This window comes from Podarcis vaucheri (genome assembly GCF_965113315.1).
Source record: "Podarcis vaucheri genome assembly, chromosome: 14".
NCBI classification, from domain to species: Eukaryota; Metazoa; Chordata; class Lepidosauria; order Squamata; family Lacertidae; genus Podarcis; species Podarcis vaucheri.
In genome coordinates this window covers 41104982-41127511 of record NC_138752.1, presented here as the reverse complement: position 1 = coordinate 41127511, position 22530 = coordinate 41104982, and the positions used below count along the sequence as shown (strand labels likewise).

At 41.6% G+C, this 22530-nt stretch overlaps 1 protein-coding gene across 1 annotated transcript in view; it reads left to right on the top strand.

The window, feature by feature from the left end:
• The window catches only part of SMG1 (SMG1 nonsense mediated mRNA decay associated PI3K related kinase), a 72088-nt gene that overhangs the window by 8365 nt on the left and 41193 nt on the right, over positions 1–22530 (top strand). The window contains exons 2-20 of the mRNA XM_082200006.1: positions 852–1015; positions 3545–3700; positions 4123–4259; positions 5290–5348; positions 6593–6806; positions 7776–7901; positions 7991–8063; positions 10808–10905; positions 11390–11563; positions 12161–12385; positions 14712–14813; positions 16204–16473; positions 17238–17368; positions 17958–18119; positions 18995–19113; positions 20025–20112; positions 20197–20298; positions 20692–20832; positions 21557–21756. Coding sequence (XP_082056132.1) covers positions 852–1015; positions 3545–3700; positions 4123–4259; positions 5290–5348; positions 6593–6806; positions 7776–7901; positions 7991–8063; positions 10808–10905; positions 11390–11563; positions 12161–12385; positions 14712–14813; positions 16204–16473; positions 17238–17368; positions 17958–18119; positions 18995–19113; positions 20025–20112; positions 20197–20298; positions 20692–20832; positions 21557–21756 — 2741 coding nt within the window. The remainder of the gene's footprint in view (positions 1–851; positions 1016–3544; positions 3701–4122; positions 4260–5289; positions 5349–6592; positions 6807–7775; positions 7902–7990; positions 8064–10807; positions 10906–11389; positions 11564–12160; positions 12386–14711; positions 14814–16203; positions 16474–17237; positions 17369–17957; positions 18120–18994; positions 19114–20024; positions 20113–20196; positions 20299–20691; positions 20833–21556; positions 21757–22530) is intronic.

Sequence of the window (22530 nt, the reverse complement as noted above, 5' to 3'; positions counted from 1 at the left end):
TCCTTCCAAGCAGGGTGGAACTGTGTAAACTTCCATATTACATCACTGATGCATGTATTTCACTGGCCTAAAGTGTGGTGGAATAGATATGTTCATCATGCTAGGTCAATATTTGGTGTTTAAAAGGCGTTTCCCATATGGGAATGCATCTCACATAGCTGCATAATATTTGAGTCTCCCTTCTCTAATAATAATTCATAATTTTCTCTGTCTCTTTTTATATGGTGAAAACTTGAGGACTGTTGATAATTTGACCTGACTTGTTTAGGGAAGCTTTTAATGTTTGATGTATTACAGTATTTTAATATTTTGTTGGAAGCCGCCCAGAGTGGTTGGGGAAGCCCAGCCAGATGGGCGGGGTATAAATAAATAAATAAATAAATATAGCATTGAGAAGCTGTTAGCTGTGGGTTTTCCTGTTAGCAAAGCATATAAACTTAGGTTTCTGCAGGTTTATCATTTGTAGGAGCTCTTTAAGTTTTTACAGGTTTTACTCCACTGAAATTTAGTTCTTAACACCTAGTGCTTTTGCTGTGTCCTTGATGCACTTTTAGCTGATGCCGCAGTAACTTAAATACAGAAATAGGTGGTACTGACCTTCTCCTCATATATGTGCTTAACTTGCTTGTTACCTTGATGAATTTTTCACTGGGCCAGAGATGTTTTATCAGCTGAGACTCCGCTTATCAGATTGTTAAGCTACAGGGAGAATTCATATGTTCCACAAGCTAGTGAATACTTCTCTACCCTTCCAACCTTTCCTATTTAGAGATCAGAAATTCTAGAAATATGGGAATAGTAAGGGCCAAATCGGAGTAGAGCACTCACTTAAAACATTTCTCTTTTTGCAGAACTGACAGTGTATCAGCTGACCAAGAGAATTTAAAATACTCTTCATCCAGAGATCGGAGTAGTTCTTCTTCTTATGGATTACAATCCTCGAATTCAGCGGTGGTGTCTCGACATAGACATGATGATATCAGAGTCCCCACTGACATACAGAATGAAGAAAAAGGTACATAATTTGTCTTCATAGGTAAAAAGGAGTACTGCCAGTGGAAATAAACTAGTTTGTGGTCTAGATGAGGGGTGGCTGACTTTCAACCCCATGGTTTCATTGAGGGTCAGCTGCTCCTCTGAAGCTGCTTGCTAGCAGTGAGCATGCCGAGTGCAATCTTGTATGTGCGCACATTCACCATACACAGGTTACACATGCATCAAGCACACGTATTCACACAGCTGGGGAGTGGGGTTGACTTACAGAAATGCAGCAGACTCTCACACAGAGATACTCAGGCAGGCACATGGGGCAGGTTACAACAATTAAAACACAATATTTGCATTAAAACACAATATTACACAATGTTAAAAATGGTTTAAAACAACTTAAAATTACAGAAATAGGGTGGGTACTAATACTACCTTCTCTTTTGTTGCCATCAGCTATATAAGTGGTCCCCAAACCCTGGTGGTGGTGTGAGTAGCAGTTATGGGACTGTTTTTTTGAGATCAGTGTCACAGACTCTAGGGAGTCCTGTATGTTATCATGAAGACTTGTTTCCCTATTGAACAATATATGGGTACTCCTCTCCAAGTGTCCCCTGTGGAGAGCATGGCTGCCTCCCCCGACCACCTCTCTCATGATATGCAACCCCATGTTTATGCTAGACTTATTCTCTTAAATGATGGTTTAAGAAACACCCATTGGCTCAAGCACCACAAAAGCTGAGAAACTGGAAAGTAAAGTCTCTAATGCCTTAACAGATGTGCCCCGTGATCAGTGATGATGTTGTGCAATGTTACAAACTATGCTTGCTTACATCTTACCCTTAGGCCAAAAAATTGCCTCATTCTTGCTTCAGTTCTCTCTTTGCTCTTACCCTGATACAACATGAGAATTGCACTGTGCATGCTTAACGTATGTGATAAGCGGACTGGGCCTCTTTACAGCTAATTAAGAAATAATCACCAAACTAAAAATGTATGTGTGAATATCCACAAAAAAGCATTCCCAGATCTCTAATGTCTCTTAACTCTTAGATCTTAAGATAAATCAACTATTGCACCACACTGCCTCTCCACTTTGGACAGGAGCACTGTGATGCTGGCAGTGTGGTCTAATGGTTTGACATGTGAGTCACAGGATACATTGCCACAATTACGACCGTATTTTTTCGTGTATAAGAGTAGGTTCCCCCCCAAATAATGTCAAATATTAGGGGGCATCTTCTACTCTGGGCCATCTCCCCCCATTTTCGTAAATCTGAGTCCCCAAAAACGGGGGCGTCTTATACATGGGAGCGTCTTATAGACAGAAAAATACAGTATCTCTCCACGTGACCTACACCACTGGGTTGCTGTTAGTATGATTCCAATATTTAATCTGTCTTCCTAGTGAACATTCTGAGGGTGTTCACTGTGTGGGAAGAGGTTCAGTGTCAGGCAGTGTGTATGTGTTTCAGTCTAGGGTGATTGTGAGGGGGTAAGGGGTGTGTGGGTGTTGTGTGGAGCAGTGTGTGGGGGTGGCTTTTAAATGTACAGTTTCAGTGTTTAGAGTTTCAGTGCAGGGTGGGTGTGGAGGTCTCAGGATGGGGCAGGGATTGCATGAGCGTTTTCATTTATGGAGTTATTTATCTGGATAAACAGAAGGCATGCCACAGTTGCTGTCTCTCTACATGACCTAGTTAAATGGTGGTTGTGAGATGAAATACTAAAAGAAACTCACCGTTGTCAGACCTCCTGTGGAGACAGTTGAGTGTGGGATGGGATATTTGTGAAGGAGGTTTCAGTGTAAGGCAGCATATATGTGGTGTTCATGGGGTAGGGCGCATATTACGTTGCGGAAAACAGTGGGGTGGGGGCATGCATGGCTATGGGGTGCATCGTCCCCCATGACAGTTTCTAAGGTGGTCAGAATTATTTATTTTATTCATTTAGGGCATTTATATCCCACCTTTTTCTCCAAGGACATCAAGGTGGCACACATAGTTATTCTCATCCTTATTTAATCTCCATAGCAAGCCTGTGAGGTAGGTTAGTCTGAGAGGCAGTGACCGGCCTAAGGTCACCCATTGAGCTTCATGACTGAGTGGGGATTTGAACCCTGGTCTCCCAGGTCCTAGTGCAGTACTCTAACCACTATACCACACTGGCTCTCAAAGCCATATACTCCCAAAACTTTGGTGTCCCCCTGTGTTGCTGTTGCATCACACAGTCACACGCGGTATTGTAGTTTTACAATGGGAGAGCATGTATATTAATGGGGTGTGGTCTTCCACGAGTTTCTTGGGTTTCAAATGTGCCCATGGCCCCAAAAGGTTGACAAGCCCTTATTTAACCATTGCTTCGCACTATGATATTTCATAGTAACAGAGCGTAACAGAGGTAACAGAGTGATTCGTAAACTTAAATAAATAACCATCCCCGCTAAATGTATCATTCAGCTGAGAAGGACAGGTAGCTCTTAACCTTGGAAGTTTTTCAGAAACCCACAGTTCATGGCTGTCAAGAGAAACTAACATGGCTCTGGCACCTTTTCTTCTAGGTGGCTACAGTGTCAATGGAGGATCTGGGGAAAATACTTATGGTCGGAAGTCGTTGGGGCAAGAGCTGAGAGTTAACAATGTGACCAATTCTGATTTTACCAGTGTTCAGCATGGGAATCGTGCTTTAGTCACAAAAGACATGAGGAAAACACAGGGTAAGTGTTGTGTTGTCCTGAAGAAAAAGGGAAATTCTGTTTTTCTGGCAAAAAAAAATAAAATCCTGTTGCTACAGTAGCACTAGGGTCACTGCTCAAAGTAAAGTAGAGCCCTATTAAATTTTTGCAAACTCAAAATCTCTAGCATTTTGTCATGATTACACTTTAGTTTGTATAAATTGGGTATACTTTGTCTCTGAAAGTACTGCAAGAAGAGGCTTTTTCAATGGTAAGAATGATCCTTGGTCAGTTGTTGCAGGTTTGGATTTGCTTCAGGGCTAGAAATCTTGTACTAAAGTTACTGCAAGTTGTGAGGTAAAGATGAAGTAAGCCTATTGCGTATATGTTGCTCCTTGGTAATTGTTTATTTTATACTTTATACTTGGATAGAAGCATGCCCATGTGTAATATCTCAATTTTAGAGCGATCATTGTCTTACTCTGATGAGTCTCGACTGTCAAATCTTCTTCGGAGGATTACTCGGGAAGATGACAGAGACCGAAGACTGGCTACTGTAAAGCAAATGAAAGAATTCATTCAGCAACCAGAGAACAAACTGGTTAAGTATCTTCTGTTAGCAACATATTAATACTTTGTTACTCATATGATCTCTCTTGGGGCAGGTTTCTGGGTTGTAGGAGCAAAGAATGAAGGTTTGTCAGCACTGTCATTGGTTGCAGGATAACTTTGGCTCCAAATACTCTCAACCCTGCATATAAGCTTTCCTCACTGACTATATCAGATCTGAAGGAGGGAGCCAGCTGACTGTCCCCACAACTTTGATTTTTGGAGAGCAGTTAACTGGCCTTTCACCTTCCTTCACTCCTTTGATAACGAGAACCTTCCCTGTTCATCCATGTCCCACAGATAGGAAGGAGTAGCAGCAGCTTGCTTGCTTGCCAGAGGGAAGAAAGAATTTCTGGCCAGGTGACTTCATCCTGGTGTGACTGACTTTCCATGGCAGTTGGAAGGAAGGAAGTAAAGATCAGCTGTGCCACAGATAAATGAAGGAAAGGGACTGGTCTTGAGGGTCCCTTTTCCTTGTAGTAAGAAGTCACACTGAGAATAATATACATCAGCTGGCATATATTTATCAAAACATATTTTACCTATATACCACAAATCTTGTGGTTAATGCAATTTGCTTGGACTATTTCCCAATAGCTTTGTTTTATATTTGTATCTCTAAAGAGGTGTTGTGCATAACTTCGGATAGACTTGCACTGAAACTTAAGAAAAATGGGACATGGTTGCATCCAGTTGCTAATATTAACAGAAGGTGTTAAAAGCGATCTATAAGTGAAACAATGACTGCTTGCGCTGCACATTTTCCTTCAAAGTCTTCATGGATATCATGAAGGATGTTTTTAGTGTATCTAATGTATGCTTCATAGATTAAGCACTATTGCACTCAGCTTCCAGTAAAGCAGTCACACCCGTGCTACGAACAACCAGGAATGATATACACTTTTTGGAGAGACAAAAAATATGATGGCAAGCAGTGGTGTTTATCTTTCAAATGACAGAACAATCTGAATTTAAATTACAATAGCAATTATTTTAAAAGGTGTATATGTTGGCTATTGCAGGTGCTTGTTAAACAGCTGGATAATATCTTGACTGCCATACATGATGTACTTAATGAAAGGTAAGTTGGGCTGATGCATTCTTGAAGTTAGTGTATATGTGGCCAGCAAGCCAGGTAACACCTTCAACCTGGAAGCTGCTGCAGGAAGGACAAAACATGGTTCATATAAAAGGGAAACAAGCAGCATCCTGCTTGCTTCTGACCAGCCTAGCCCAAATGTCTCATGATTACTTTTGGAAATCAATAACTGAATTCTTAGTTTGATATCAGTGGGAGCATACCATGTAGTGAACCTGTTGCTGGGCCAAGACAGACATCATCAATTTGTTCAGGATTGATGCAGGCTTAGCACTCCTGAAGCAATTAATAGGAATTGACTTGGATTTGCTTTGGAGATTGGCTTGAATTCTAGGAAGTGCGTTTCATTGCATGTTTCCTTTATGGTCAAACCTCAGTGACTGCTTTGTGGAGTATGCTATCCATTCTTGACCCCCAGTTATTGTGGGTTGGGTTCAGAGTGAGCTAAGAAGTGTGAGTCACAGGTATATATTTGCATATCTATTTGCTGATACGTCCAGGCAAAATGAAACAGGGACAGAGCTGAGTCTGATGGAGACCAGTGAAATCCTATGGAGCATGCAGAATTTCAATAACTGCTACTACTAGACATAGTAGTTCCTGGGCTGATTTAGAATGGCAACTGTGGCAAGAAATTCTGAGCTGCTGAGATAGGGGAGAGACAGAAGGTAGAGTCCTTCCTACCTTCCTCCTTGTGTCTCACATTGAACCACACACAGCACTTTAGTGTATAGAGCCCATAGAAAACAGCTTTCCATGCTCCTCCTCCTTATCTGATTCCCGCTTGTATGTTGGTACCCCACAACCCCGGGCAATATGCTACCAATATGCTGGCAGGTATCCATGAATAAGTAGATTTGTGTGAACAGAAATACTTGGGTGTATGTGAACGTTCATCTGTATGAATGACGTTTTGATTTCCGTGTGAGAGAGTCTTTGTGCTTGTAGATGGAGGGGAAAGCACAGGACAGAAGGGAAGAGGAGACATTTCATCCCTTTTTCAAATGCCTTCAACATGCTTAATCTTCAGGTTACCACCTGTGAGTTGGATGGAAAGAGAAGGGAAGTGGAAGGAATTGACAGCAAACCATGTGTTTCCACATTAATGGAAAGTTCTAACCAGATCATAGCCATTTATTCAAGTCTTTATTGTCCTCATTTGCTAAATGTCTACTGTTCATGACTGAAAATCCTTACCACTACTTTTTCTTTTTTCATAAATGCAGTAGCAAATTGCTTCAAGAACTCAGACAGGAGGGAGCTTGCTGTCTTGGACTTCTTTGTGCTTCTCTGAGCTATGAAGCGGAGAAGATCTTTAAATGGATTTTTAGTAAATTTAGCTCATCCACTAAAGATGAAGTTAAACTTCTTTATTTGTGTGCAACCTACAAAGCACTGGAGACTGTGGGAGAGAAGAAAGCATTTTCATCTGTAATGCAAGTAAGGATAAAAGTTAAATTGGAGCATTTTGACTTTTCAGATACTGAATCATTTTCTGAAATGAAGAAGCTGAAATTTAAGCAGGCTAGCATATTAGCACATTGAAACTTCATTTTAGATATTGGGCATAATAAACAGTTTCAGAACTTTGTGTACCTGAAATCCATAAGTGTTGAAATGTAGATTTGATGCATATTTTAATATGCATTTTATAATGTTTATTTTTAAAACTGTTGATTTTATTTTTTATATATATTTAATGTAAATTGCTTCCAGGTTTTGATGATAAAGCAGCTTATGAATCTTGTTAAATAAATAAATGTGCTGTAGTAATCTGCTATAACTGATTGGTCTCCTAGCTCAATGTCATAACTTTTCACTGCTAGAATTTTAAACCAGTTGTGGAATGCTCCAAACCTATTGAGACTCCTTTCTGATCTCAGAGCATCTCCTTAAAGGCGTGTGATGTCCACATTTCTGTTTAACCATGAATTAAAATTACTAGAGTTGATTAGTGTCTGGAAATGATGGTAGAAAAACTGACATGATGGGCAGGAATTATTCAGTGGTGGAGACTGAAATTTAGAATTGGGGTAAGATGAAGGGGCAAGTGGGTTATATAAAATGAGTGGAAAAATCTAATAGTAGGAGCAACCCTTTGTTTTCTCTCAGTTGGGCTGAGGTTCATTAGAACCAGTATCCCTCTTGCCAGTCCATCCAGACCCCTCTCTCCACCCCTGTAAAGCATGTGTCCAACATAGATTGAGAACCAAAGCAGTTCTACTCGGAAGCAGGTCTACTACTTCATCAGCAGGCATTTCTACACATTGTTGACAAGATAAATTATTTATTTAAATAGTAGTTATTGATGCACTTCTGTAAACAGCGTGGTTGTTGTTTTTTAATATATAGCCTGAATAGTTTTTGTTCAATATGGGTTTTTTGGGTGCACACTTTTTTTTCTTAAAGCTCGTCATGACTAGCCTGCAGTCTATCCTTGAGAACGTGGATACACCAGAATTGCTGTGTAAATGTGTCAAGTGCATCCTCCTTGTGTCCCGATGTTACCCTCACATTTTCAGCACTAACTTTAGGGTGAGCACCTTTGCTTCTCTTTCTTGGTTTTAGATCGGTATTGACACATGTGCTACAGGTGGATTAATTTTTCTGTATTGCTTTCCAAGGACACTGTTGACATATTAGTTGGGTGGCATATTGATCACACTCAGAAACCTTCTCTGACACAGCAAGTGTCTGGTAAGTCTTAAAAAAATAAAATTTCATGTGATGACCTTAATAGATGTTCTTGGCTTCCTTCTGGAAGGTGAAGTGTTATTACTAGTGTATACTTCACTTTGCTTATAGTGGAATGAGGAAATAGTATTAGTCACAGGGATTCAGTTAAAACATGAATCTCTGGGCTTGTGGGAATTTTGAGAAAGTGCTGTTGGTATCACTGTCTTTGATTGCTTCTCTCCGTGCCCTTCTCTACGTCCCGGTCAGTCTCCTTCCCTTCCTCCCCACACCACCCACCCACTCTCTTTGCTTTTATAAGAGGTATGGGTAAATATCAGAGTAAAATTAAAATGGACCCCTTCCTTTGTGTCCCCGCAAAATCACCATCAAATTAAAGCTTAACTGTGACAGACCTTACAGTAAAAATCATAAATCCGGTTCTTGCCTGCAGAACAAACATAGATCTGAAGCGCAGATCCTCATGGATCTTCATGATTTTTACTTAGGATGACAACAAAGCCACGAGGTGACCTATGATTTAATGCAGGTTTTGAAGGGATTTATTGTAAAAAAATAATAATAATGAGGATACATGTTTTTGTTCCATGACAGTGGTAGAAAGCACCAGAACTGTGTTTATAATTTCTATAGTTTAATTAATGGAAGATGGTAGTGATCTATGGTTGAGAACCTGTGAAAACAATTGTGTAACTTCAAGAGAATCTGCTTTACTGGAGCCACTCCCCCCCCCCCATTTCTTTCCCATTTCCCAGATTCTTCAGTTTTTGCTTCTGCCCTCTCTTTCACTCTGCTTTCTGTACAACTGCTCAGGGCATGATCAGAGCCTTGAAAAGCTCATAAAACTGAAAGAGGAAGTAGGGGAGAATAGCACTCCTCTTTTCATTTTTAGGTGCTATTGAAGGCTCACTCCTTCAACTTCCTGCTTCAGCTCTGTATGCTTTTCAAAGCAGGAAAGGTAACTACTCTCCCCACTTCTTGATGAAGGGTGCAATGGGTATGTGGTGAGCATGGTTTTGTGTGCGCTAGGAGAGCTCCTCGGGGGCACCACATTGGCAGCCCCAGTGTTAAAAGGAATGTCTGGCTTTCCTGAAGTTGAACATTTTTATCAGAATCAACTTGTTGAAAAATAAAATAATAAAATAAATTAGTGGCATCATACCATGGGAAAATGATCTGGTTTTCCCAGAGGTCTAAAGCTGGCTTTCTATCAAAATTGTAATTTGGTTTAATTTATACCTATGCAAGAACCAATAACTGAACTTGGGGCAAGGGCAGAGTTAATAAGGTGTTCTTTTGCACATTCCCATTTCTTGCAAATATGTTAACCATGAACAAGCTTGGATCGTTGCCAAATTCACATACAAGAGGGAGATACAGGTAGGCTCAGAGGAATTCAAAGTTTGCAGAAGTAATGGAATGGAGTATCCTGGCATAGGTGGCTGGAACCGTGAACATGAGCATTTCATATTGCAAGTGTTCCCCCCCCCTCCAACAATTGCATATGAGAAAGCTTCCTGCCCTCTCTCCCACCCACATTTCACATATAGGGCATATTCATGTTGCAACTATTTTGCTTTTTTGTTGCTGTTCATTTCATTGAGGATGTAGTTTTGTGGAGACCTCTCTGAAGTAGTGGCCAATCTTTTCCTATTTTTTAGTAATATACACCCCCACCCCATAAGACCATAAAGTTGCTATGTGTCAGTAATTGTGCAGCTCCGTCAGTAGACTTTCCTCTTTTAATGGAATGCCGGATTCTGATAAAGCCTTCCTTCCTTAATCCGAATTTCTTCAGTGTTGTATGTTGTGTCCCTTATTGCAGATGCCCCATGTCCCGAGAATACCCAGCCCTAATGAAGACCAGTGTTTGAAAGTTTAGTTTTTTATTGGCAAAGCACTTGATTACACCAGCTTCTAAGGCGCAGCAGCTTTAGCTACTTCTGTTGCTGTAAGCCTATTCTTGTCTATGGAGACAGTGGTGGAGGGGACAGAGGAGATTCTAACAGCCCAGCTCTCTCTGGGACTGTCACGTCCACCTATGCACCTTCCTGCAACTCTTTCCTCTCCTCTTGTCTCTGACTGCCCGTACTTTCTCTCTTCTTCCTGCCCCTGGCTCCCCCCTCCCAAATTGCTGGCTCCCTCCCCCTGGATCATCTTCCTGCCCCCACCCCGCCTCCTCTGCCCACCCCTCAGACTCCTGCCTGTCCCTGACACCCTGCTACAGAATCTCCTTTCTTTCAGAATATAGTTACCTGGCAACCTCATTCAAAATTCTGTAAAGTTGTTTTTAACTAATTATGAAATGAAAGATACTTTATTTAATTTCCCAATATTGAGTCACATCCACACCATGGCTTTGAAGCATGTGGCTTCGCCCAAGGAATCCCGGGAACCTTAAGTTTATCCATCACAGAGCTACAATTAATAGTTCACAGGATTCTTTCGGGGAAAGCAATATGCTTTATAAGTTTATGGTATGGGTGTGGCTTTCATTAGGTAGAATTTGGCCACAAATGTTCTCTGTTGACTATGCCTGGCTTATGCATTCTTCTAAATGAGTCATCTTGCTCTGTTTTTGATTTTCCTGATAAATGTAACTGATGTTATAAAATTACCACTGTAGGATTTATTAGAGCTGGTTGTTTGTTGTGTGTACACTTCACTTTGAGTTGACTTTGTTTCTGAGTAAACCAAGTGTACTTTTGATCATAACTTTGTTTTTATTGGTTTGGCACTTTGTACAGGGTGGTTACAGAGCCTCGAACCATTTTGGGTAGCTGACCTTGCATTTTCTACCACACTTCTTGGTCAGTTTCTAGAGGATATGGAAGCGTATGCTGAGGTAATAAAATGTTGGTCTTGATAAGTGTTTAAAAAGGAGTAGGGTATTGGGTATTGTTGGATATTGTGCCTTCCCTTGCATATAAATAATAGGCAGAATAGATTAGCACACTTTAAAAGCATTGTAAGGGTCAGGGAAACCTGTTTGAACATATGACTCTTCAGTTTTCACTCAAAGCTCATTTTCGGTGTCTCCTATATTGCAAGAGATGGTGTTCTAGAGGGTTGGTGCTACCATAGTGAAGGCCTACTTCCAGAAAATCATCAGACAGCCGACCAAAGATAGTAGAAGCAAGGCCATTTTTGAAGGTCTTAAGATTTAACAGCTAAGCATCATAGCTGCCAAATTCTGCACTAACTGTACCTTCTGGAATATGCTTATGTTAGCATAGAGCTACAGTATGTTGCACTGTGGGGTTAGAATATACATAGCTTGCAGTTGTGAATTTGCATTGGGTATATGCTAATTACATTTCTTCATGTAGGACCTTGGCCACGTGGCTTCTGGAGAATCGGTAGATGAAGATATTCCTCCTCCTAGTGTTTCACTGCCCAAACTGGCAGCACTACTTCGAGTTTTCAGTACCGTGGTGAGGAGTATCGGAGAACGATTCAGTCCCATTAGAGGGCCACCAATTACTGAAGCATACGTAACTGATGTAAGGCTTCCTGTCTTTCATGTTGCATACCTAAAAACCCTTTGTGGCAGTGAACCCCAAACTGAACAGGAATCTGATAAGCTTGTTGCCTCTTCTCCTTAATTGTTGTCACCCATCAGTTGACATACTGTGTGCTCCCTCCCCAACCTTTCTGTTGGGAACATGCCTGCACCACAGGTGTGTAATTCCAGAGCATCAGATGTCACTGGATTAAAACTCACTGTTCCATACTTCAGTTTCAATCAGCAGAAAAGGACCTACGCAGAATACCTCTGTGGGATACATTCCAGCCAAAATTAACCATCTTCAACCCCTGTTTCTTTCAGTGGGATGAGGATGTGCTTATATCTTTTCTGTTTAAACCTCTGGAAGATGCAGTTGTGCTTAACTTTTGCATTGTTCCCTGTGTGCTGTCTGTACTTATGCCACCAGACTTTAAAATCATTTTCCATTTTGATGTGCAGTAGTGGTTATTAGTATTTTCTAGTGAAAGCGTGTGGCTGGAATGACTCCAGATGGTTGTGCAGTTTTACCCTCAGAGGAACTTGACAGCACTCATCTTTCAGTTAATTGTATCTCTTTTCCCTCTGTTTTCAGGTTTTGTACAGAGTAATGAGGTGTGTGACAGCAGCAAACCAAGTCTTCTTTTCTGAGGCTGTATTGACAGCTGCCAATGAGTGTGTCGGTGTCCTGCTTGGTAGTCTGGATCCCAGTATGGCTATACACTGTGACATGGTCATCACTTATGGATTGGATCAGCTGGAAAATTGTCAGACTTGTGGTACTGATTATATCATCTCGGTGTTGAACTTACTGATGCTGGTACATACAGTTCTCATAATATCTCACTTTAATCATAGGTTTTTGTTTGTTCATTTGACAATTTAAGATTATGAGTGAGTGTACAGGGAGCCCATTCTCTAGCTTGATCTTGGTTTCTATAATAATTTTATGGCCTTGAGCAAATCACTGCTTTTCCAGTCCCACCTCTCCATCTTTAAATGAGGAGAAAGGTGATTTACCTGATAGAGATGTTTGGAGGGATAGGAAGGGTTTAATAGCATTTTAAGGATTTAAGTACTTTGTAAATTATGGAATCACTTCTTATGTCTGTATTTTTAAAAGCTTACAATTTCCACCTGTCAAAATGTTGATGCTTGTTCTAAATATTGGCTCTGGTACTAGCAGCCATTGTGGGATTATATCATTCCATATCCTTTACCTACCCAGGCAGCATTCATTAACGAATGGCTTAAGTCCTCCCGATAGGCAAGGAATCATGTGACTAAGCTTTTGTAGCTACCCGTGGCTCTTTAGGGCAGTGTTTCCCAACCTTTTTTGGGCAAAGGCACACTTGTTTCATGAAAAAAATCTCGAGGCACACCACCATTACAGCCCCGTGACGTCAGCGCGCAGCGTCACGCCGGGAGGGACATGAATTGCTAGCAAATTACATAATCACCTCCTTGAGGGCTGGCTCATCTTCTCCGAAGGCAGAACCCCATTAATTAACAGCACAGACTCACACCATAGCCAAGACGAGGGGGGAAAACCTCAGTCATGCACAGTCATGCACATGTGGGGGCTAAATGAGGACGAAGACTGGGCAGAGAGCAGGGTTCAAATCACCCCACCTGGCCAGGACAATCCCTGGGTGCTCCCTTGGGCCACTCGCCTGACCCACCTCGCAGGGCTGTTGTTGCGAGGATAACACGGGGAGAACCACGCGTGCCCCCAGGAGCTCCTTGGAGGAGAAAGCGGGCGATGAATGCAATGCACGAAATATATGAGAGGTGACCAGGTTTTGCAGGTGAGGGGCCCCCGCCAGCCTCCGCTTCCAACACCCGGCGCAACGACGCCGAAGTTTCCCCCCGGGCTCGGCTCGGGTAGCAGCGCTGCTCTCCCCCGGCTCCCCTTCGCCCTCCCGGCTCTCTCTGCCGCCCACTGGGGACCCCCCTCACCTGCCAAGTCCGGAGCGCCGGTGGAAGTTGCATGCATGCATGCAGGGCGCCGCGTTGCCATTGCATTGCACTGCACTCCATGCAACGCCTGCACGCATGCATTGCCTTGCACGCACGCCAAGGGGTCTCCCCGCGGTCCGATGCCTCCCCTCCGGCGCGGATGCAGCATTGCAAAAATAACCCCCCCCCCGACACAGCCCTACCTGGGGGGCAGCCTCCGCCGCTCCGCCTCCGCGGGGATCCCCGGGCTCCATCCTGCCGCCCGATCTCTGCGGGGGTGCAGGCAGGCTGCGCGGGGTCTGCGCGGAAGAGCCCCTGCCCGCCCGGCCGCCGCTGCGCTCATTCCATGGCCGGGAGAAGAGCGCTTCAAACAAAACGCCCGGCCCGCCAGGCCACGCTGGGAAACGTAGTTCGCGCACCCCGCGCGGGAGCGGAACCCAAGGGCGAGGGGACTACGGATCCCGGCAGCCCCCGCGCCGGGGACGGAGGGGGAGAGGCCGGTGCAGGGATGGAGGGACAGGTGGGCGAGCGAGTGAGTGAGTGAGTGGCAGCCGCCAAGCCTTGGCTGAGAGCCAGGAAGGGCCTCCCCGGAGGAGGAGGAGGAGGAGGAGGGAGGCGCAGAGCGGGAGGGAGGGAACCCCAGGGGTCATCTAGTGACGGCGCTCCAATCGAAAATTTGACTTTAAAAAAATAAAAATCTTTCGAATTTTTTAATTTTTCCCGCGGCACACCAGGCAACATCTCGCGGCACACTAGTGTGCCGCGGAACAGTGGTTGGGAAACACTGCTTTAGGGGATGGGTAGGTGCCTATGGGGCTCTTTAATTCTGGTGGTTCCTTCCTGTCTGAAGCTGCACTTCTGGTATGCCTCAGATTTCTTTTGTCTGTCATAGGTGTGGCACTCTGGGCAGAACAGATACTAAAGTTTAGTATGATTCCTTGCTTCTCCTTGGTGGAGGGAGGATTTAAGCCATTTGCTTTTGGATGCCTTGTTCACTGCAAGAGAGAAACCACCTTCACAATAAACATCCTGTGTACCTTTCTAAGTTGCCAGTGGAAAGAAGAAATCTAAAATTGCCATTGGCTAAATATCTCAACAAGCTATCAATGTTTTTCAAAATATGTATTTGACTTAAAGTGAAGATTTGACAAGTAAAAGTATAATGACAAGTCTTCTTCTCTGTCCAGATTGTTGAACAAATAAATACAAAGCTTCCATCATCATTTATAGAGAAATTGTTTATACCGGAATCAAAATTGCTTGTACTCCGCTACCATAAGGAAAAAGAGGTAAGCAATAAATGGTTACCTTCATGCCACAATTGCTTAGATGCACTTTTAGATTTTGCATTTTGATGTTAATTTCTAAATTAAAAGAAAGCACATATGTACACACCCTTTAATTTTACAACTGACTCAGTGTGAGTAAGCTGTTCTGCATGGTTAGTAGCTCAATTCATGCATCATGCCCAATTAGTTTGCAGTGCTGCTCGAATTGACAACCATAACTGGCCGTTGCTCCATCTCTGGAGGCTGTTGTGCCTAGAAACAGGAGTGGACTTAAGAAACCAAGTGCTAAGAGAATGAGAAACGAAGGCAGACAAGCAACTCTAGAGCATGCTTGGCATATTGAGCTGTTGTACATGACAAGGCTCTTACACGCTTTGGGTGAAACAACTTTTTGTTTTTAGGAGGATGGAAAACATTTTTGTTTGATCTTGATTTTATTTGATTGTTTCTGTGCTAGATATGAATGACACTACTCGTCCCCTCCCTCTGCATCTCTATAACACACAGCTTGCATCATTTGATAGCTCTCCCCTTACTCTCTGGAGAGGCTTTTTGGGGTGAGGGTGGTGATGGGTTGCAGCGCTGAAGAGGATATCGAAAAGACTGGCTGCCTTTTTGCATAAAATTGGATACAACCCATAATTGACACTCATAATTGACTTTCAGCTGTGATTATAGTAATTGTGGTTGTTCTAAGGAAACATATTTTGTTTATTACTATTTTATTTGTTAAAAAACCACCGCTAAACCACCCTTCATCCATGGTGATGCCAAGAGCAGCATACAGTGGGCATGGATAAAAATTAAAACATGCCACAAAGAACAGTACAGTAAAAACAATCAACTATTATAAAATTATAGGCAAGTAAAATAAAGTTTAAGAATAGACTAAAATGCCAGATTTATTTTATACCAGTACCAAAGCTAAAGGTAAAGGGACCCCTGACCATTAGGTCGAGTCGTGGCCGACTCGGGTTGCGGCACTCATCTCGCTTTATTGGCCGAGGGAGCTGGCGTACAGCTTCCGGGTCATGTGGCCAGCATGAAGCATACTGCTTCTGGCAAACCAAAGCAGCGCACAGAAATGCCGTTTACCTTCCCACCGGAGCTGTACCTATTTATCTACTTGCACTTTGATGTGCTTTCGAACTGCTAGGTTGGCAGGAGCAGGGACTGAGCAACGGGAGCTCACCCTGTCACAGGGATTCGAACCGCCAACCTTCTGATCGGCAAGTCCTAGGCTCTGTGGTTTAACCCACAGCCCCACCTGTGTCCCAGTACCATAATCTTCAACTGTGTTAATGATTGTGAAGAGTGGGCAAGCTATAGGTAATGTGTAATATGCAGCTCCAAACCTTTGTGACATGCTGATTTTCTCTTGTTTCTCAAGGTGGTTGCAGCAGCACATGCAGTGTATCAAGCAGTACTAAGCTTAAAGAACATTCCGGTTTTGGAAACAGCCTACAGGTTGATTCTTGGGGAAATGGCATGTGCCTTGAACAGTCTTCTTTGCAGTCTGCAGCTTCCAGAGGCTTGTTCTGAGATCCAACACGATGCTTTCAAGAACCATGTTTTCGATGTAGCGAATGCAAAATTTGTTGTTATATTCGACCTTAGTGCTCTGACTACAATAGGAAATGCAAAAAACTCATTGATTGGAGTGAGTATGTTCTACAGTGTAAATATGAATGGCAATTATATTGCTAAGTGCTTACATCTTAGTGGCTGTTTAAAATTTAAAATCTGGTATAGCATCATATATATTGTCATGTCATTCACTTTGCTACATTGAAGGACAGCCACACATTTTTACTTGGGTGGGAAGTTCTTCCTGGGTTAGAATGGTTTAACAATCAACTTAACTCTGTTGTAGGAAACCTTAGCCCAGCCAGATGCTGCTGAACTACAACTTCCATCAGCCCTAGCAATCATGGCCAGTGGTCAGGGATTATGGGAGTTTTATTTCAGCATCATCAGGAGGGCCAGAGGTTCCCCATAGTCACTGTAACTAATTAAAGTAGACATTATCTTTGCTTTATTAGCTGCAACACAGGGTCGTATGTCAGTACACAGTGGGGAACACATTTTCTGTTTTTCCTCTCAATGCTGCCACATATGAAGAGAGAGTTCAAACACTAGCTGAAGTCACCTTGCTCTTTAAGATCACTTTATGGTGATTTCAGTTGTGGAAAATGTCCAGTATCTATCCCATCCCCTTTTGTCCTTGCATCACACTTTACAAGAAAACTTCTTGTTGTTGCTCAAATGTTAGTTTACTTCTAGTTTTGTGATTAGGTAGCAGTTGTGAAAAGACATAATCATGCTTTTTCAAAACAAAACAAAACAAAAACTAAATGAATATAGTACTGACAGCAATGTAATTTTCATAAATACTTTGTTCTTTACTGTTGCTTGCTTTGGCAGATGTGGGCTCTATCTCCAACGGTGTTTGCATTGCTGAGCAAGAATTTGATGGTTGCGCATGGTGACATAGCAGTTCACTTTCCTGCAGTCCAGTATGCAGTGCTCTACACCCTCTATTCACATTGCACCAGGTGTGAAGGCATTCATTCCATAATGTAAATGATAAAATAGCAGCGATATATCAGTTCAGGGACCAAATGCACTTGGTTGTTTTAGTTGAACAATGGAAGGTATTGTTAATACCTTATCAGTGTACTGTGTGCAACACAGTAGGTGCTATTGTACAATCTCCATTCATTTTAATGGGCATCCCCTCATAAATCACAGTCAGATAATGATGGCTGTGTTAGAAGATATCTGTTGTATTGTACTTTTTTGTTTTCATGAGTGATAGTGAAACCTCTGCTCTTGGCTGAGGTAATTTCTTAAAATGCTAAAAAAAATCAGAAAGCAACAGAGTAAAATGGGCAGTATGGAGTGTTCCTAGTGAGTCTCTTTAAGAGAGAAAGAGAAGTGAGAGGATTGGGTTACTGGGATTAAAAACTTTTTCTAGTTGCAAGAGAACCCTAGATTGGCAAGCCTGAATGAGAAGCGATTCTAGGAGGCAGTGAAGCAGGGTGGGTTGGGTTTTTTTAACATTATGAAGCTGCAGCAACATGTGGTGTTAACCCTGTATGTGGTCACCAGATAGTAAACATTGAACTTTGTGTTGATCTCCAGGCACGACCATTTCATATCTAGCAGCCTCAGCTCTTCCTCTCCTTCCTTGTTTGATGGGGCTGTTATTAGTACTGTAACTACAGCTACGAAGAAACATTTCTCCATAATACTAAATCTCCTGGGACTTTTACTTAAGAAGGATAACCTTACGCATGATACCAGGTAACTAGTGCTTTCTCCCTGTCCAAAGAAGACGTGTCTCTGACAGAATGATTGGTACTAATTAAACATCAGCAGTATATTTATACATAAAAATGAAGGAATGTGATGCATTTATGTTTCTCATAACAGTTTGTGGAATTAGTTATGCCTTGCCAGAAAGCGGTTTCTTTAAAAAAAAAAAAAGAAAGTTATACAGTATGCCTAACTACTCCAAAGCAACTCTAAAACAGCCAATTTTGTCTAGTACATTCCACATGTGCAGTTTTACTCTGCCTGTTTACTCAGAAGCAAGTCCAGATGTTTTCAGTGGAGCTTACTCCCTACTATGTGTTCATATTTTATGTAAACCGCTTTTAGAGGTTTATATGATTCAGCAGTATACAAATGGGTTAAAAACTACAGCCTTACTTTGTAGGTAACATGCATTCTACTCAGTTCTCCAGTGATAAAATTAGATAAACGTTTCTTGCATTACTAGTGAAGTGGATATGTCTGATATGTATGTACCAGGTCACTCAAACCTTGTGTTCTGTGTGTCATCTTAGAGTTGGATCCAGACTTGTCCTTCCATAAACATACAGACCCCTTCAATTTATGGAATGGACTGAGATCCAGCGGAAGTGGGTAGGGAGAGGTTCCTCTTTCCCTTTGTAGCTCTGCCACCTCACTTGCTGCTAGGGGGGAGGGTATTGCAATTGAACATAGGGGGGGACCGGGGTGGGGGAGGGGAGGAGGGAAGAAAATGTGAAAATCTCCTTCCCCTCCAGTGGGAGCAGAACTCCTTTCATGACAAGCCTAGATCGAGCCCAACAGGATTAGAAATGTTAATTTGTAATTATCTAGACTAACTGTTCTACTGTATAATGTATCTCTAGGAAACTACTGATGACATGGGCTTTGGAAGTGGCTGTCCTAATGAAAAAATCAGAGACATATGCACCACTGTTCTCCCTCCCATCTTTTCATAAGTTCTGCAAGGGACTCCTGGCAAACAGTAAGTGGTTTATTATTCCGCTTAGCATAAGAAATGGGTAAAGTCAAGTCCTTCCAATTTTGTTGTTCATGCTTTGGCTAAACCCATAGTCAACCATTTTTCCAGTCCAGCCTAAAATTCATTTGCTAAATGGCAAATTCCGGAGGTGTAGCCATCTTAGTCTGTTTTGGCAAAACCAGTAAAGACATCTGTGTGCCACCTTAAAGACTAATACATTTTATTATGCTTCGGTGCTTTGGTTAAGTTTTTAGGGTACCACACAGGAGTCTTGGTTAGTTAAATGCCTTTGCATGAAGTGACCCAAGCTGTAGAATTGACTGGGCATGGTAGTGAGAACTTGATGCTTCACATGGCTCTAAAAGGATAAGTAATCCGACAGTGCGTGGGATTATTGTGCTGTATGTAGAGCAATTAAATTTCTACATGAAGAAAAGGGGAACAAAAAATCCAATGAATTTCGGAACTCATGTCATGAGCCTAAGGGGTCATGATGCTTTTTTTTTTTTTACTGTACACTCTCCTCCGAACTGCAGAACAAACTTCACTTTGTTGCAGAAGCTGTTTGTGACATGGCATGGACATAAATTCAAAGAAGAAAATGTCAGCATGGGAAAATGTCAGCATGGATGACACTACATGACTCACACTCTGGAACGAAATTATGTTAATGATGCACATCATTACTTTTATTTTCAGTGGCTTTTATAGCTCCTGGTGTAATAGGCCTATACTGGAAATTCTATTAGCATTGGTGTGTGAAATTAAGGACAGGGAGTGACATATAATATTTGATCTTGATTTTTAGAAAAACAAATAGAATTGTTGTTAGATCGTGTGAATTAAATATAGTGATAGCCTAAGTTACATGATTAAAAAAAATTAATACTGTCTCCTTTTTACCCAATACATAGCTCTTCTGGAAGATGTAAATATTTGTCTTCAGGCATGCAGCAGCCTCCATGCTTTGTCACCGTCTCTACCAGATGATCTGTTGCAGAGGTACGTTGTTAATTTTGTTTCCAGGACAAATAATAATGTTCAAATTTGTATGCAGTCCTTATTGTATTTATTTATCTGATGCAGATGTGTTGATGTATGCCGTGTTCAGCTAGTCCACAGCGGGGCTCGTATAAGGCAAGCTTTTGGAAAACTGTTGAAGTCTATTCCTTTAGATGTAGTACTAAGGTAAGTGTGTATGCATTGAATTTTTGGAACGAGGGTACTGGGTGTGTTAATCTAGTTTTAATTAGATCTATATTGTAGTCTCTACTTGTAGCTACTTGTGAACGGAGAAAGTAGGGACAAGTGCACCAAGGGTGAAAGTGTCACAAAAAGTAATGAGTTTCTGTACGTCAATAGCAACTACACACACGCTAACAACAAATCTTCTAACTTCACACACACTTTTGGCTTCCAATTCACCTTATTGTGCTTTCTACATATTCTTTGCCTATACGTATTTCCTGTTATATCTATTGCATATATATTGCATACTGTTCTTTTTTTGGTCTATGCTGTTTAATTGCAATTAATTTTTAAAAAACAACAACAAAAAGTAATGAGTTTCTGTATTTGCAGTAATAACCAACACACAGAAATACAAGAAATCTCTCTGGCTATAAGAAGTCATATGAGCAAAGCTCCAAGCAATACATTTCACCCACAAGACTTTTCTGATATCATTAGTTTCATCTTGTATGGGAGTTCTCACAGAACAGGGTAAGTCTGTGTTTGTATTATAAAGGATAAGTATTTTTAAAGATATTTGTATTTTTTTCTGTTGAAAAAAAGATCTGTGGTTTGCTTCCAGCAACCCAGCTGCCAAGAGATTTGTAAATTTGTCTCTACGTTAAGTAATTCACCAACCAGTTTATTGCACAATATCTATTGCTTTAATAGATTTGCATTCACAATTCGTTTGCTTAGCTGCTTTTAATTTTCTTTAGAACTAAATCCATGTTGAAGACACCTAAATGACTGGTCCTTTAGTATGGTGTAGAAGACAGCCTTTAATGTTGGATGTATGCATTCACCTTTTAAGCAAAATCTTGATAGCAGGAGACATCTAACAGTGTCTGTCTGCTCATGCAATGGGGCTTCCCCTTGCGCAGCTTCCCTCTCCACCCAAGCACTTCCCCCCAAGGCAGTTGGAGGGCCCCCCAGAGAGCAGATTTGGAGGAGGAGGAGGAGGAAGAGAGGAAGGAAAAGTCCAATTGCATTAGTGGGCATCTGCTCCTTGGATGTCACCCATTTATTTTTTTCATATGACAATAATCATTCAGGAAAAGCAGCTTCATCATAGAGACAATAGATTAATGTTTGCTTGAGTATCGCTGCTGTACCATGTATCTTGCATACTCCTTCTCCCTTGGGTCCAAGTGGATATGCATAAATGCAAATATTATGAGTTACATGTTTGTCTTAATACCTGATTTTATTTCAGGAAAGAAAGCTGGCTTGAAAGGTTATTTTACAGTTGCCAGAGACTGGATAAACGTGACCAATCAAATATTCCCCGCAATTTATTGAAAACGGAGGCTGTTCTTTGGCAGTGGGCTATCTGGGAAGCAGCACAATTTACTGTCCTTTCAAAGTTAAGGACTCCACTAGGCAGAGCTCAAGATACATTCCAAACAATTGAAGGTAATCTTAAAGAGCTTGTATATTTTTTGGAAGATTTTTTTTAAAAAGTTTTAAAATCGTGATATTGCATTTCTTCCATTAAAAAGTTAAAATGTATTTGGAGAAAAAGTGTTGATTTGTGTTTAGCTGCATATTGTCATTTTGGTTCTGTAGGTGACTTTCATTAATTTGAATGTTCATTGAATTGAGATTGAATGTCACAACATATTTGCATCTATTATGGTGTTAATTCAAATGTTTGATGTAGGTTATTTGTGATGCTTTCTTGAAGAGTTATTCTCAGGTTGGCATGGGATGAGTTGTGTCCTGTGATTCTCCCCAGTGTTCTTTGGAAATGGCTTAGAGGCTTTCAGTAAGCAGTACAGTTCATAAATGTTGTTGAATGGGAAAAAGCAAGAACATGTGATTGAGCCGTTGGAAGGACACCTTTTCCCTCTGGTTCTGCTTTTATCTAAAGCAGACAAGGTCTTCCTTTCTCAACTTTCTCTGTTCCTTTCTTTTCCTTTCTATATTTTTTCAAACCTCTTTGTTCCATTAAGATTCTGTTTATCTTAGTTGTGCCTCCTGTTTTCTTAGAAAAAGAATATATATTTTCCCTAATCCTTACCTGTGCTTTCCCTTGCTTATTCCTTCACTGCTGGGCCTTAACTCCAACTGAAAATAAGTCTTCCAAACCTAAAAAAACTCAGTAGGCCACCAGTGCCTGGTGATCCTCACTGATTCTTCTGAAACATCTCCTAGTCTTCACAGACAATGCCATGATGAAAGTCCATT